General features: G+C 52.1%; 1 protein-coding gene across 4 annotated transcripts in view; it reads left to right on the top strand.

The window, feature by feature from the left end:
- Col23a1 (collagen type XXIII alpha 1 chain) overlaps positions 1–16196 on the top strand; it is a 279542-nt gene extending 263346 nt beyond the window's left edge. For all 4 annotated transcript variants that reach the window (XM_052196168.1, XM_052196166.1, XM_052196165.1 and 1 more), the window contains 13 exons: positions 1045–1098; positions 1688–1732; positions 3186–3275; positions 4013–4075; positions 4408–4464; positions 4713–4739; positions 6010–6072; positions 6156–6209; positions 6416–6442; positions 8810–8863; positions 9032–9118; positions 11451–11489; positions 11937–16196. In XM_052196168.1, coding sequence (XP_052052128.1) covers positions 1045–1098; positions 1688–1732; positions 3186–3275; positions 4013–4075; positions 4408–4464; positions 4713–4739; positions 6010–6072; positions 6156–6209; positions 6416–6442; positions 8810–8863; positions 9032–9118; positions 11451–11489; positions 11937–11939 — 663 coding nt within the window. In that variant the 3' untranslated portion in view covers positions 11940–16196. The remainder of the gene's footprint in view (positions 1–1044; positions 1099–1687; positions 1733–3185; positions 3276–4012; positions 4076–4407; positions 4465–4712; positions 4740–6009; positions 6073–6155; positions 6210–6415; positions 6443–8809; positions 8864–9031; positions 9119–11450; positions 11490–11936) is intronic.
- Positions 16197–16927: the final 731 nt, after the last annotated feature.

Below are 16927 nucleotides of genomic sequence, written 5' to 3'. Positions count from 1 at the left end.
CCTGAATGTGACTCAGAAAGCTCTGAGCTTCCCACAGGCCAAAGCAAAAAAAGGAAAGCACTCTCTCAAACCCGACAGTGGGTGTCTCTAGAGGTTTCCCAGGTACCACTGTTGGGACTAGGGCTTCTAATAAATACTGTAAGGACAAAAAAGACAAGCCTGACCAAGGAGCCTCAGGTCCTATGTGGTGTCTTGACACCAGTCCAGAAAGAGATGGATATGAGATGGGGTCAGGTCATCATCAGAGACTAAAGCAGGCATTAGTGCCTGGCTTTGCCTAAGCACCAACTCCAGTTACCTCCTACAGGCCTCCGAGAAGTACAAGATGATGGTAACTATGGCCCACACTGGCCTGCATGGTGTGGTGTGGTGTGCTGTGCTGTGCTAATGGGCCTGAGGTGCATGGTATGCCCCAGGCTTATGGGAAACGTGTAGTAGAATCCTTATGAGTACAGGAAGTGAGGAGGGAGATGTGGGTACCAAAGTGGGCGGAGGACTCAATATCACAGGCAACAGGAGCTATAATTGGTTTAGTCTGGGGATATCAAAACAGCAGATGTCAAAACAGTAGTGTGTTGGAGGTAGCCAGGCAGAGCTGTCTACGTGTGCAAGCATTAGTGTGAGGAGAGCTTGAGGCGTGGAGCTCACCGGAGATGTGGGTGCTAGGTCTGGACCTAAGGAAGACGGACATGGTGGCAACAGTAAGTCTAGAGACATCACAGTGGGGACATCAATGGGGGCTGTCTGGGAAAAAGAGAGTTTATGACAGCACTGGAGGAGCTGGGAACGGAGTGGAAGCATCCTCTACCGCGTGCCTTATTCATAAATAGAAGAGAACTTCCGTGGACACCAGCATCTCCTCCGATGGGCAATGCCTTCTTGCTGACTTCTCTGTAGACTTGACGGCTGTTCCAAGCTGCATGCCATAATAGCGGGTGTGACTGGGCGGGAAGCAAGCTGCCACAGACCTTGACCTGAAGTGGGAAGGCTCGGTGGGCAGTGGAGGGCTTGCTAACCATGACTGGCTTGATCTTTTGCACACAGGGTCCTCCTGGACCACAGGGAGCTCCGGGGCCACCAGGGATTCCTGGAGCCAAGGTCAGTGATGCTGAACTCAGGGACCCCAAACACTCATTTCTAAGTCCCACCTCTTCTCTCTGTCATATGTACCGCTAATTTCATCCTGTCATCCCAGCCCAGCTTAAGGGGTTCAGAGAAAAGGGTCCTGCCCCTTCCTAAACAAGTCACATTTCTTTAGACCCTAGCTACAACCCTTGAGGAAAGAGCCTGAAATTCAATGGATCCCTTAAGACATACAGTGGCCCAGATGCACACAGCCTTTCTGTGGCTTATACCTGTTCATCATTCCTTGTCTCAAAGACCCCAGGTTGGGCAGGGTCTGGGCTTAACACTAGCATCCCTGTAGTCTGTGACCTAGAAGAAGTCACTGAACCTTCCAGTCCTAATCTTAAGTACACCAGCCTTCAGCGACAGCTACCAGCTCCAGCTGCCCTGCAGGCCGAACCCACAAAGGGAGACAATGGACACCTTCCTGGAAGCCCATCTGCAGGGACCCAACCCCAGAGGCTGTGAGCTGACTGGGGAGACAGCAGTCCCCACCTCGGGCCACTAGCCCACTGATGGCTAAGGAAGGCACAATTCCATTTTGCCATTTGTTCCCTTCCAGGGTGAACTTGGATTGCCTGGTGCTCCAGGAATCGATGGAGAGAAGGTCTCTGAGCTTTTCGTTTCTATGTCAATGTTGTACTGTGTGTATGTGTGTGTGTGTATGTGTGTGTGTGTGTGTGTGTGTGTCCCCACATAGACCTCAGTGAGCATCTCCCCATGTATCAATTAATATACATGGAAGTATCTTTACTACTGGGTCCCTAATAGGAGGCACATCTTGGACAGGTCATAATTGGTTGAGAGTTGGAGAGGCGGCTCAGTGGTTAAGAGCACTGACTGCTCTTCCGGAGGACCCCGGTTCAAATCCTAGCACCTGCATGGCAGCTCACACCTGTCCTAAGATCTGACTCCCTCACAAAGACATAAAACATGCAGGTAATTGGTTGAGTGAAGGAATGCTGACACTCAAAGTCCCTGACGTGAGCACAGAGCTGGCCTCGTGCAGGCTGGAGGTGTAGCTAAGCGGTGGAGCACTGGCCTAGCATGTGTGAGACCATGAGTTCAAGCCCAGAACCACCAAACAAACAAATAAGAAGGCACTGGAGAGGCAGCTCAGTGGTTGATAGCTCTTGCTGCGCCCGGCAGTGGTGGCGCACGCCGGTAATCCCAGCACTCTGGGAGGAAGAGGCAAGCGGATTTCTGAGTTCAAGGCCAGCCTGGTCTACAGAATGAGGTCCAGGACAGCCAGGGCTATACAGAGAAACCCTGTCTGGAAAAAACCAAACCTAAAAAACCAAACAACAACAACAAAAATAGCTCTTGCTGCTTTTGCAGAGAACCTGAGTTTGGTTCTCAGCCCCCTCTCGGAAGCTCGTAATCCTCTGTATCGCCAGCCCCAGAGGATCCAACTCTCTCTTCTGGCCTCTGTAGGCACTGCACTAACGTGTTACACGGACATAATGTAGGCAAAACAACCATACACATAAAATAGAAATAAATGAAATCTTTCATGAAAAATCAAAAAGTTGCCCGCCTCCCCAAGTATCCCAGAAGGAACACCTCAGCCTTCACAAGCTGTCCCAAGCACGCAGGGAAGCTGAGGCGGAGTGTCTCCAAAGCCTGCTGCTCATTCAGCCAGTGTTTCCAGCCAACTGGGCTCCAAGTGGAGACTTTCAAGCAAAAACTAGAGTATAAAGTTAGGTGTGCTGGCACACACACCTGTAAGCCTTAGAAAGTGGAAGGAGAAGGATCAGGACTTCAAGGTGATCCTTGACTACACGGCCAGAAAGAGTGAGAGGGTGAGGACAGGAAGAGATGGAATGAATGAATGAATGAATGAATGAATGAACATGTTTGTTTGCTTTGAGTGACAGCATTCCTTCACTCACCCAATTCCCTGCATGTTGACTTTGTGAGGGTGTCAGATCTTATGACAAGTGTGAGCTGCCCTGTGAGTGTGTGAGCAGACCAGTGAAACTCAAGGGCCCACAAGGCTCTGAGGAGAGGAGAATGCCCACCACCAATGTCCACCGATTCCTTTTTCTGGTGGCTTTCAGGGTCCCAAAGGACCAAAAGGAGACCCAGGAGAACCTGGACCGGCTGGGCCCAAAGGGGAAACCGGAGAGATGGGCCTGTCAGGTCTTCCGGTAGGTGGCTGGGTGGAGTTCTACCCTAGGGACTTGCTGATATTAGCAGGATGGGGGGGGGGGGGGAGGGTCCTCACCAAAATGCCCTGAAGCCTCTACAACCTCAGTCACAAAGAGCTGTCACAGGCCCACAGGGAGCCCTGCAGGCGAGGTAGGGAGGCCCAGGCTGGCAGAAAACACTTAGCTGGATAGCTAAGTGACCCAAGGTGCCCCTCCTCTTAGCCCTGGAGTCCAACAGCACAGCAACTGAATCTCCCAAGGTCTCAGTTTCCCCACTGCTAACATGAAATAAACTTTCCAGTCCCCGTGACAGCACAGAACTGGACAGCAGTCGACAATAAACATCCCCCACTGTCCTTAACATTTCTATTGTTCTTGGGGCAGCATTAGAAAAAGCTGTGGGGACTGGGGGGAGGAGGGGCGGTGAAGGTATCTCAACCAAGACAGCTTTTACTACACTTTAGCTCTCAAAGCGGATGTGACATGAAAATCATTTATGCATAGATGTGCAAGATGATCATATTTGCATAAATATGTTTACTGTGTTAGGAAATAAAATTATTTTACTGGAGGGGAAAAAAAAGAGGGGCTGGAGAGATGGCTCAGTGGTTAAGGGCACTAGCTGCTCTTCTAGAAGAAGACCTGGTGCTGCAGTGGGAGGGAGGCGGCTGAGCACCCGGAGAGGGAGGTGACCTTAGGATGCACTAGGAAAGCTCACCGGCCACTCTGCCCTGTAGGGTGCCGATGGTCCCAAGGGAGAAAAGGGAGAGTCAGCACCTGACCACCTACAGGAGAGCCTGGTAAGGAGAAACTGAGACTGGGGGCTCCCCATACCCAGCCCAGACATAGTGGGGGGCAGTGACCTTGGTTACAGAGAATCCACCTGGCCTGATCCAACAAAGAGCAGTTGGGGGAGGTGACGTAGCCTCCGACTGTGTCCTTCACCTCACTTGCAGCTGAGACCCAAAAGACCAAGGGTCTTTCACCATGTGCCCTTCTGGGGGCGGGGACAGGTCCTGGGGTTCAGGGTGTGGCACCCAGTAGTGCTTGCAAGCCTGTGGGGAGCTCCAGAGGATGAGCAGATGAGAGATAACAGACCCAGGGTAGCTAACTCGGTTCAAACTCTCCCCAGGCCCAGATCATAGTGGAGCCAGGACCCCCTGGTCCTCCTGGTCCCCCCGGCCCTATGGTAAGAACAGTTTAACCTAAAGCATCTGGGATACCTAGCAGGGAGTGGCTGAGTCTGGGAGTGGTGGTCCAGGGGAGGAAAGGCTTCTCCATGGGTGCTCCAGAGGGGGGGCGGGGCACGTAAGGTCAAGAGGGCAGAGCTCCTGCCAGAGCCACAGGAGCCAGTGACCGGCCTGATTCAGGGTTTCAGCCCTAAAGTTTTCTCTCCATCACACAGCCCTGCTGATCTGCTCTTTCCTCCTCCTTCAGGGCCTTCAGGGGATCCAGGGTCCCAAGGTGAGTGCAGAGACACCCTGCTCATTCAGAAAGTTTCCTGCTGGACAGAGCAAGGCACCATATAGCCCGTATATTCCCAGGGCCCTAGTGTCCCCAGAGCAGCCCCATTCCATGTTTGGGACTCTGTCCTTTCCTCCCCCCCCCCACCCTCCATCTCCCACCTAGGCACCCTAACTGCCTTCCTCTTCCTCCAGTCTGTTTCCCCACATTCCTCTGCTCCCCCCCCCCATTCCACACCCCCACCAGCTCTCACCCAGGCACATCCGAATCTTCTCTGTCCACTGCCTGGACTTGAAGTCTTGGCTTTGGTATGCGTTTCACCATGTCTTATCCTCGTCTCTTAAATCAAAACCTCAAGGGTGTTATGCCATGTGTCTGCCCCAAGAGAGGCAAACAGTGGAAACCTAGCCTAGCTCTTGTCATACAGGATCCAGTCTCTCCCTCCCCAGCTCATAGGGCTGCGGGGGACTCTGAGTCACAGAACCTTGCCCAGAATAGTCAGTCACTACTTCTGGTTCTATTTTGTCCCAAGTTTGTTGTTTTTTAAGAAAATCTCAACCGTTGGACTTTACCAAATGCTGAAGTAAAAGCCTGCTAGCTCAGAGAGACAGAGAAACCGCCCAGATGACCTCAGTAAATGTCCCACCAGGAATGTCCCTCAAAAAAAAAAAAAAAAAAAAAAAAAAAACACCTTCCAACTGAATGTCCCTCCTTTCCACTTCCTGTGCATCTCTCTGTCCTCCTGAGTCCTTCTTAATCTCTGTGGTATCCTGTTTACTTCCTGTCAACTGGTTGCTTGCTCCGCCTCTTGACCTGTGGTTGACTTTGTTTGATCCTGTTTCCAATATTCAAACAGAAACCTCTTGGATTAAAGATATGCGCCAGGGCTGAGCCACACCACAACTAGAAACAGGTTTTTCCAGTAACCAACACAATCCTGGGGTTCACAGTGTGATCAAATATCCTGCAACATAAGCTTCAACACATTATTGTTTGAAGAGACATCTGGTGACAGTCCTGGTCCAAGGCTGGCCTTTAAAGAGCTGGTGGCAGTCAGTCAAAGTGCTTCTGTGGCATGATGGTGACCACAGCCATCAGGGCCACCCCTGCCCCGTGTGTGGAAGAAGGGAGCAAGCTGGGGCGGGGCCTGACAGCCTGGAGCCCATCTCTCTTCCACCCACCATGCACACCTCAGTCTCCACACAGACCCAAGCTCTCCTGACCTGTCTACCCCACCCCTCCCCTAACTAATTTTCCTCCTCATTTCCAGGGCTTGGATGGAGCCAAGGGAGAAAAAGGTGAATCGGGTGAGAGAGGCCCTCACGGCCTGCCTGTGAGTGTCATGAGCTTTGTTTATCCCTGAGGTATTGCATCCTATGCCTACCATGCCTGCTAACCCTCTCCTTCTCCACCCAGGGACCAGTTGGCCCACCAGGCCTTATTGGCTTGCCAGGAACCAAAGGAGAGAAGGTACCCATCCTGTCTTGAAGCCCCTGCCCACAGTGACCACATACCTACCATGTCACTCAGTTTTGGGGCCTCATCCCCTGCACCCCACTGCACTAATTACTGTACCTCTGTGATACCATCCTGACCTGCCCCTTTGTCTGTTACAAGCCACTGGGCTGAACTCACCAGCATCTCCACCCACTCACACCCTCTGTGTCTCTCCTCAGGGCCGACCCGGAGAGCCTGGACTCGATGTAAGTTTTGTGTGACTGTGAGTGCCTGGGCCCTCCTGCATGTGCCTTCTGCTCTTGTTTTGTTGCCCATGCTTATAGCAACCTAATTAGCTCAAGCGTGGCCCATCCCAAAGGCTTCTGATGGCGAGCTCCCCTGTGTCCTCAATGAGGAGTCCAGCGACATTCCCTAGAGTAGGCTGGGATGAATGATAGGCTGACAACAAAGGGACAATAGAACACTGATGAACTCGATGCGTGAGTAGAGAAAGGATGGATGAGTTAATAGATTGGCAGATGGTAGAAGATGGACAGAGAGACAGACTTATGGACAGGCAGACAAAGGATGATATCTGAAGGAAATGAATGGATAGTGACAATAGGGAGAGAATGATGAGGAGATGGTGGGGAATGGATTAGTGGATGGGTGATGGATAGATGGGTGGAAATGGATTGATGGACAAGAAGGATAGCTGAGGGAGGATGGATGGATGGATGGGTGGATGAGTGGATGAATGGATGGATGGGTGCGTGGGTGGGTAAATGGATGGATAGATAGATGGGTGGATGGATGGATTAATGGATGGATAAGTGGGTAGATGGATGGGTAGATAGATAGATGAGTGGGTAGATGGATGGGTGGATGGATAGATGATGAATGGATGAGTGGGTGGATGGGTGGGTGGGTGGATGGATGGATGATGAATGGATGGGTGGATGGATGGGTGGGTGGGTAGATGGATGGATGGATAGATGGGTGGATAGATGGGTAGATGGATAGATGGATGGATGATGAATGGATAAGTGGATGAATGGATGGATGGATGGGCAGATAGATGGATGGGTAGATAGATAGATGGATGGATGGATGAATGGATGAGTGGGTGGATGGATAGGTAGATGGATAAATGAGTAGGTAGATAGATGGGTGGGTGAATAGATGGATGGATGGATGGATGGATGGATGGATGGATGGATGGATGCTGCAATGTACTGGTGACAGCGATGAGACCTTGGTTAGGGTGGTCTTGTGAAAAGGAGACAACAGGACACATTAGCTTGACGTTGATCACATCAGGCCTCCTTTGGTAACACACATAAACAAAAAATAGTTAAACTTGCTTAAAATGACTCACCTCACAGCTGAAAAGTCTAGGGATTAGCCACATGTATCCAGGGCACAGCTGTGTCAATACCACCCAGCCATCTCCCTCTCTGGTCTTTCTCTTTCCATTGTGGGAGTCACCAGAGATCTGGTCCAGCCAGCCCCTCCAGACAAGTAACTTCCAGTAAGAAGATTTGCCTCCCTCTAGTGGTGCAGAGCAAATCCCCACCCACCCCACACCCACCCATTAGCTTCCCCTGTGACCAGGCTCAAGCCCCTGCTGCCTGGTCCTTCAGGTCAGTGAGAGGGAAGGAGGAGTCTGGAGCGGTCATGAGGCAGGAAAGAAGACTGGAACTGACACAGAGCTGCTAGTCCTCTAGGGTGTGGCCAGACTGTAAGAAGAGAGTGCTGTTGCCTTGGTGAGCAAACACAGGCCAGGAAGGAAGGGACCAGACAGGCTCCTGACTGGGAGAGTCACCTTCTACTGATGTGACATGACAGAGCTGGAACATCACCTGCTAAACCCCATTCAGGTTCTAGACACAGGGAAGCTAATGGGATCAAGCTCTATGGTGGCTATGGGGTGGCTTCATCTGCTTCCTAGAAGGCCTGGAACTCAGTGTGGCATGTAAAAGCCCTGCCACTTCTCTCTCTAGCACGCCCCAGCCCTCTTCCACCCAGCTGGATAGTGACCTTGTTCAAAAGCTTCCTGTGGTACCTACCCCATGTCAGAACAGCCTAGTGCCCTGCCACGTCTGACTCATGTCTGTGTCTGAGCAAGATTCTCATCCACACTCCATAGCCCGCCCCTGGAGACATGAGGGAGGAATCATACAAGCCCTTGTCTGGGCCAGCATCCAGCCTGCTGCCTGGACCCTACCAGATACCTGGACATTAGATTAAGAGATGAATATAGAGGACACTGAGCCAAGGGCAGAGAGCACAAGTGACCTTCTCTCAGTCCATTGAAGATGCCACATGACTTCCGTGGCTTTCCTCTGTCCCAGCCAACTCTGGGCCAAGCCCAGCTGTGTCTGGCCATGGCAGGAGAAAAAAGCCCCTCTCCAATAGCTCTGCCTCCTTCAGAGTTTCTAGCCAGGAGCAGAGTTGGGGGCCCCTCCTGGTACCCAGCAGGTACATACGCTAACAACCAGAGCTTGGCAGTTTGTGCCAGTTATGTGTGGATGAAGCAGGGAGATTATGGGTGAGGGGGGAGCAGAGGCATCTGGTCACAGAGAAGTGGACTCAGCTCTCGCTTCAGGCTTAACCTCTCATCCATCTGTCAGGGTTTCCCTGGACCCAGGGGAGAGAAGGGTGACCGAAGTGAACGTGGAGAGAAGGTGAGGAGGGGGTGGGGAGGGAGATGGGGCAAGCAGGTGGGAGGTGGGGGCTGGGCCTAAAGCTGCAGGTCCTGGTTGCTGCCGGACCCTGAGGCATCTCACCGAGAGGTGGTGGAGAGCTTCCAAGCCCAGCAACCACAAGCACCCTACCATCTCCTTCTTACACAGGGGGAGCGAGGAGTTCCTGGCCGGAAAGGAGTGAAGGGCCAGAAGGGAGAACCAGGCCCACCGGGCCTTGACCAGCCATGCCCTGTGGTAGGTGTCTCTCAGCAGGATGGAGCTCTGACCAGCTAGATAGGGGCCATGGCCAGCATCGTAGCTTCTTACGCTGTGGTCCTGATTCTCCCATCAGCATGGCTGAAAGATGCAGCCATCTGTGGTGATGGAGGCCTGGCCGGTGAGCATTTACCGCCCCTGGTGACTGCTCTCTTCTCTCTACTCAGCCTCAAAGCAGAGGCGGGCCAACCTTGGGCAGGGACGGATAAGATTCAGGACAGAACTGGTTTTCCCCAGCATCATCAGTAATTTGAGGGTACCCTGGGAGGGGCCTAGGGCCTAGGAAAGGAAGCAGAGCAGATTGACAGATTTGATGGGGACAGTGAGTGTCAGCCCCCTCCCCCACCCTGGCCATAGCTGCCTAAGATCTCACTGGGGTCTGGCTTCCTCTGGACTGTGAGACAGGACTTCTCGGTCATTGGGAGAGTGAGGCCACCCTGCCCGCTGTAGGTCGCTCATCCCCCTTCTGTACCTTTCCCTCCGGTATCTTCTTTTCTGCTGGTAGCCTTGCCTCTTCCCCAGTCCCCTCGGGAAGCCCACAGCTCCTTCCTTCTCCACTCCCCACCTAACGTCTCAACTCCTGATGGCAATAGCTCCCGAAAACCCACCAAGCCTGCTAGTGAAACTCCCACAGTTCAGTTCCTGTTTTCTAGAAAGCTGAAGGGTTTACATATCAGGGTCTGTAAGTGGTGCTCAGAAAGGACAGGTAAAGGAAAGAGCTAGGTCTCCACACTAAACCATCCAGATGTTCCCTCCCAGGCAGGACTCTGAGGAGCGGGCAGGCTGACCCAGCCAGGGAGCTCTGCTCAGTCCCCTGGCCTCCAGTGAGTTCCTTCCACCCTCTGTACCTTCCTCTCTTCCTTCTAGGTGGGTCTGGGATATTCATGTGAAGCAGGGGAGCTTGTAATCCCAGCACTCGGGAGCTTGAGACAGGAGGATGGAAACTTTGAGGCCTCTGCTGCGTAGACTGTCTCAAGCTCAGACAGCCAGGACTAAGGAGAGGCTCAAGCAGTAAAGCACTTGCCTTGCGTGGGCAAACACCTGAGTTCATATTCCCAGAACCCACGTGGAAAGCTAGGCATGGCGATGTGTGCAGGTGTGGTAGAGATAGCCAAACCTCAGCAGTCTGTTGGCAGGCTAGCCTCACCTACATGCCAAAGTTCCAGGGCAATTGACACCTTGTCTCAAACAAAAGATAGAAGGTGCCTGAGGGCCTGATCTCCACATTCAGGCTAGAGAGAGAGAGAGAGAGAGAGACAGACAGACAGACAGACAGAGACAGAGGCTGACAGACAGAGATGGTGAAGAAGCCCAGTCCTGCTTCCACAGAGCCTGGACCCGGACTTCCTCTAAGAGAGTAAGCCTTTGTCTTTAATACAGGAACATCCTGGATACGGAGACACACAAGGGGCCCCAGGCTCCCCAGGCCTTGTGAAGGGCATCAGACCCTGCCCCGTGGTACGCAGTCTGGCTGCTGTGTGCTGTGTGTGCAGTGCTGGGCCTGGGATGCTTTGAGATGCTGGCTCTGTCCCCCTTCTCTTCCTCATTTCTGCCTTCTGGTGCATTCTAACCCTCTTCTCCTCTCCCCATCCTCTGGTCCCCAAACTGTGCCCACCCCAGCATGTACTTGGAAGGGGTTCAGGGGTGTGTGTCCTAGACCTGTGCTATGGAACAGAGTGGAGTATGGATGCCTCAGGCTCCCTCAGGGACTTTACAGTTTGTCTGTTCCCCTCCAGCTCTCTAACCCTCCAGGCTTCCTGAGGAAACCCACCCCTGATTATGTCCAATGGTTGGGTGGATATTGTTGGGGTCTCCAGATGACCCCACCTCTGATGCCCAGAGTTCACCCCGATGGTATGTCCTCCTCCCAGATCTGGACAGGAAAGGCTGGAGAGATGCCACTCTCTCAGAGGCGTTCCTCCCTAACGCCTGAAAACGCTCAGGGTCCCCAGATGTCACTCCTGCGAGGCAGGAAGCCTTGCCAGCCCCTTCACAGGACCAGACCTCTCTGGCTGGCAAGCTCCTGGCACAGTGCCCATTGTATCAGAGTGTCCTGTTTCTGCCCACTATTCAAGTGTCCCCACAACGCACCCTGAGAAGACAGGACAAGCGCAGTGAGGGGGCACTATGTCCTCAGATGACAAAGGATGCCTCCGTGGAGTCCAGTGGCTTCAAGTAACAACTGCTTGGCTGCATCTCCCCTAAAGTCTCAGGAAGGGGTGGGGAGGTGGGAGAAGTATTGAGAGGCCATCAGCCTCCCTTGCACCCCCTCCCCTCTGCTCCTGTCATTTAAACCTTCTTTTTTTCCTAGGGCCCCGACGGGTTGCCTGTGCCTGGTTGCTGGCATAAGGTACCGTACAGGAAAGGGTCTTGAGGGTGGGCCTGGAGAGGTTGGGATGAGAGAGTTAGAGAGACAGAGAGGGCCCCTGGGGGACCAGGCACCATCGCGAAGAGGTTTGAGTCTCTACACCACTCTCTCACATAGTGACAGAATAGTCATGTTTCCCAAAGACGTTTGTGACTTTTTGGTCACATGGTTTGGAGCTTGGTCCTGGCTAGTGTGTGTCATCTGTCCCCCTGGTCATCTGGATCTTGGTTGGCATTTGGCCCTACCAGTTCAAAACCATCAGGGAGTTTCCTGGGACTTACTTTGGCTGTCCCAGTAAAAAGGGTCTGGAGAGAAAAGGGTGGCTATGCTTGTTCCTGAACACATGGGCAGGGTAGAAGTAGCTAGTGGGGGCCGCAGGATCTCTTCCCAGCCTCCTCCATTGCCTTCCATCACTCCCTCCTTTTCCAGTGATCCTCAGATATCGCTCCTGACCTGTACAGATCCGTTTGGATGTTTTGAGCTCGTGTAAAAACAAAACAGTAATATATTGAACTTCTTCATGGGATGTGCCAACTGTGGCCTTGTAAGATTTGCGAGTGTGCCAACCAGCCCCTGGACGATCTGCACAGGAAGCCAGCGGGAACGGAGACAGGCCGCCCTGGGGAAACTTGTGTTTGGACACCCGCTCTCCCCGGCAGGTCCTGGCTTTCCGAGGGAAGATGACGAGGGTGAAAACGCCTGGCTCAGGTGAGGCTGGACAGACTCCAGGTGGACTTACAATCACCTGATTAGCAGAGACTTACAACAACCGTTCCCTGAAGCCCACTGCCCAGCTTCTCACTGTCCAACACCCCCCTTGGACAACTGCTGTACCCTCCTGCCTCTGGACTGTGCCGTAGGCAGCTGCACTGGGACCCTCTGTTCAATGGGGCAGGCAAAGACTCCTAGAGTCCAGCACTTGGGGATGGAAAGAAGCTGAAGAGGGCCTTGCTCCACCCGAGCTCAGGCTCCCAGAAGCCACCCTGACACAGGAGCCTGTATCCTCGGACCTTGGGAGATGGCAAGGCTCTGTGGATACCTCAGTGAGCTGTCAGCTTCAGGCAGCCCAGTGAACCCTGACTGTAGGGTGAAAAGACCCACACGCACTAGTTACTACTTTCCAGTCTCCTTACCGCCTCACCCAGAGCAGGAACAGGAAGAAGCTTTGTCAGCCCTGAGGAGACAGGCCTCCTGTTCAGAACTTGTATCTCACTGGCCCCAAGTCTCCCACCTCGACCTCTGGTCAGCCTGACAGGAACAGGCCTCCTAGTAAATGGTACAGACACCATGAACCTGAAGTCTGGTGCACCGGCAAGCCTGAGAAAAACTCCTGTGACTGAAACCCCCAGCCCTCTCTAGGGTGGCTTGAACACCTCTAACAAAGGTTCCTAGATCCTGCTCCATCTACGATTTCAAATCTCTCCATGAGGCACCATGAGTGTGTCCTGTGTGCCTGCCCCTTACAGACTTCACTGGTCACCTCTGGCTGAGTTTCATTCTGATGGTTCTTGGCTAAAGAGCAAAGGGGCTCTCCCTGGGGCCGGGGGAGGGCATGTCAGAGTCTTCCTCCAAACCAGGGGATATATTTGGGGTTAGGAGATAGGATACAGGCTCAAGACCTGGACCTACACACGTCAGCAGAATCCTGGGACCAGTCTCATCCTGTCACTGCGTGTCTCTCTGTATTCCCTTCTGTTATGCTCAGCAAGGACACCCCAAATTTTTTGCCTCAAAATGTCCAGTCTGACAGTTCTAAGAATTCAGGGGTTTGCCTGAATAGGTCTCATGTAGATTCTCTTTCATCTGTCTGTCAGCTAGGATCTGATAGTCATAATACCTACCTACCTGTGACTTCTCTGCTTGAACTGGGCTTCCTCACAGCATGGCTGCAGGGTTCCTAGAGAGCTATGCCACCTCTTATGACCAAGCCTTCAAAGTCACATGCTGCCACTTCCTGCCAGAGCCAGGGGTTCGCCCCAGTTGAAGTAGAAGACAACCCCACCTCTCTCTCTCTCTCTCTCTCTCTCTCTCTCTCTCTCTCTCTCTCTCTCAGTTTTTTTTTTCAAGACAGGGTTTCTCTGTGTAGCCCTGCCTGTCCTGGAACTCACTCTGTAAACCAGGTTGGCCTTGAACTCAGAAATCCGCCTGCCTCTGCCTCCCAAGTGCTGGGGTCAAAGGCGTATGCCACTACCGCCCAGCTATCCCCACCTCTCAATGAGGAAAATATCGTCATGTTTAAATGAGAAAATATGGGAGAGTAGATTTTGTTGTAGCCTTCAAAAATAAAATAACGCCAGGGAGTGGTGGTGCATTCCTCTAATCCCAGCACTCTGGGAGGCAGAGGCAGGCAGATTTCTGAGTTTGAGGTCAACCTGGTCTACAGAGTTCCTGGACAGACAGGGCTATACAGAGAAACCCTGTCTCCAAAAAACCAAATCCAAAAACCAAAAAATTAATTAATCAATTAATTAATTAAAATAAAATAAAACCGGCCTTCTTGTAGCCCAGGCTAACACTGAACTCACTATGTAGCTCAGGATGACCTTAATGTTCTGACCTTCCTGTCTCTACTCCTAAGTGCTGGAACTGCAATTGTGCACCACTGTACTGACTTATACAGTGCTGGGATTCGGATCTAAGGCTTTATGCCTGTTAGGCAAGCACTTAACCCAAAATGCTACAATCGTAGCCCTTGTTACAGCATCTTAAATAATGCCTCCTGCCACTCATCTGTAGCATGAGACAAATGCTCAAAATTCAGATGTGGCTCAGTAAGATTCAGCTCTGTGGGATATGCACAGAAAGCCTAGGACAAGTCAGATACCCCGAAGTACCTGTAGTGGCTGTCCTCTCTCTATCTGCTCCAAGAGCGAGTAGTGACAACATTCCCACAGAGTGGACCTATGTCCCCCCTACTGTCCTTACAGCAACCTGAAGAAAGATGCCCAACAAGGGTGCCCATTTTCATAGATGATAAAACCAAGCTCTTTTTCTGTGTGTAGGAAAAAAAAAAAAAAACAGGAGTGGCACTAACAGTGTCCCTGTCCCCCTTCCTCCAAGAGCAGAGGTCCAAGGAGGACCACACTCCCCAGACCTACACATGCAGTCTTTGCTAAGCAGAGGCCCAGCCACACAGGTGAAATCAAGTCCCTACCTCTGTCCCCCCCAAGGAGCTGGCAAAAAAACAGCACACCATGTTCTCTGCCACACTGGCTCAACTAGGAAACCAGAAACAAAAGGAAAAAAAAAAAAAAAAGACAGATGTAGTGGCCCAAGATGACTAAGGTGGCTCGCTGGTGTCAGTGCCTGCTTTGGAGATGCAACATAGCCTCCCAAGCCCACCACATTCTACAGCCAGCAAAGCACTCCTCCTTCATCCTAAGAACAACATCATTTGATTCCCTGTCAGTCCTGTGAAGAAAGGGGCTGCATGGGTAGGTGTTACCATGTCCGTTTTACAGAAAGGAAATCTGAGGCTCGCAGTGGGTAGTCATCTGCTCAGGGATACACAGCCAGGCTAGAGTGGCAGGCTTGGGACTCAACCCATGCTCTTGGAGATCCCCTAATTTTTCTTCGGAATTGTTTGGCAACGCATGGAATCTGCTAGGCAGACCCCTGACAATGGGTGGACCGCAAGTAGAGTTTTCTAGAGGATGAAACCCCAAATTCTCCCTTTTACCTCTCAGGCTGGCTGCCACCATGGGCCATTCTTGACCCGTTACTGCCCTCGTGTGGACTAATACCTTGTATCCTTGCAAATGGACAGGCAGAGCCATTGAGTGTCCTATATCAGCCTGAAGTGAAGACAGAGAGTTGTTCAAGGTCCAAAGTGAGACACCGGGGAGTGTCCTGCTTCACCAATGAGCCTCAAGGACCGAGAGGCCTTGGTTCTCCCTACCAAGAAATCCAGTTCTCTGTAAGTCATATAATTCTGACAGGGAGGAGTCTTGTTTATTGAGTCCTTGATTATTCTGTGTTCCACAGCCGCTAAAGAAACCACCAGGATGACTGTCCCAGTGGACAGATGGCTCCGAGGCTTGAGAGAAGCCACCTTACTAGATTCCCTGTCCTTAAAGGAGGCTTTTAGTTGTCACAAGATTGGGGGACACACCTGGCATTCAGCAGACAGTCACGGTTAGCATACACCTGAAATCCAGGACACTGGACGTGTCCTGTGGTAACACTCTTTGGGAATGCCAACTAAGAAAACCCTGCTCTGGATTCAAGGGCTGAGAATGGGGTGTGTTTGCTTGCTTGTTGAGAAAAAGTCTCAACACATAGCCTAGGCTAGCTCCAAAGCTGCAGTTCTGCCTCAGCTTCCCAAATGCTGGGATTACAGGCTTGCACCACGGTGCCCCCGGCCCCACTACATCCAAGTCTTACTCAGTCCCCTCCCCCTCTCAGCCTCTGTCCTCTTGGACTCCAGTATTGTCTTGATGGGCAGATGCCAGAAAATGGAGGGAGGATGGGGCCAGGGGGGAAGGACAGGCCTTTTCTGAGCAGGAAGATGGACTCTTAGGTAGGTTTATGGTTAAAAACATGAAACTCTGCTCAGTTTGGGAAGATGGAAGGGCTCTGTGGCTGGGTGTTGGTGACAGGGTGCAACACTAAGAATGTACTAATGCCACTGAATTGTATCCTTCAAAATGGCTTGTTTTTATGTATATTTTACCACAATAAAAACAAACAAACAAAACCCGCAAGAATATAAGGCAGTTCTTTAATATGTACTGTAAGCATTTTGCAGTCTTTTCGGGAAGAGAAGAAATAAGCTACTGGAGAATGGGACAGAGGGCTGGCTTGTGTACAAGACTGCCCCTGACTGCTGAGGGACATTCTCAAAACTTGGTTCCAGGCTTCATCAAGGCAGTCAGTCCCAACGTTCAACCCCTAAGGGAGTATCTCCGCTCTCCCACCTCCGGGACCACCGAGGTCTCTTGTCATTCAGTGTGCTAGGAGTCCAGGAGACCTTGTTTTAGTCCAGCCTCTGCAGCGGGCCTATTGTATACCTCGGAGCAAAGCCCTTTCTTTTCTGGGCCTGTTTCCTACACAGAACCTAAGGAAGGAATCAGAAGTTTTCCAACCCTCTTCCTATCCGCCCACTGCAAAATTCTTTTCCTGTCAAGTTTACCCTGTCTGGCCTTAGCAAGAATCTCTAGAGATCCCCGTGGTCTGCCCCAGCTGTGGTACCTAGTTCTCCTGCACCGTGCTGGGAAGAAGTGTCCTTCCAGGGTTTCAGTAATTTACCCTCACAGGCCATCACGCTTTAAGCGCAGAGAGAACAACCCACTCCGGCGTACCCAGGGGCAGTTGAGGGTTCCGCTCCACCCGGAGGTCTGGGGACATTCCTGGGTGGGAATCCTCAGGGGTGGGAGAGAAGAAGGGCGAGGTACGACCCTCAATCAGCGCAGAGTATCCGC

The sequence above is a fragment of the Apodemus sylvaticus genome, chromosome 10 (assembly GCF_947179515.1).
Source record: "Apodemus sylvaticus chromosome 10, mApoSyl1.1, whole genome shotgun sequence".
NCBI classification, from domain to species: Eukaryota; Metazoa; Chordata; class Mammalia; order Rodentia; family Muridae; genus Apodemus; species Apodemus sylvaticus.
This window is presented reverse-complemented; position numbering and strand designations above follow the sequence as displayed.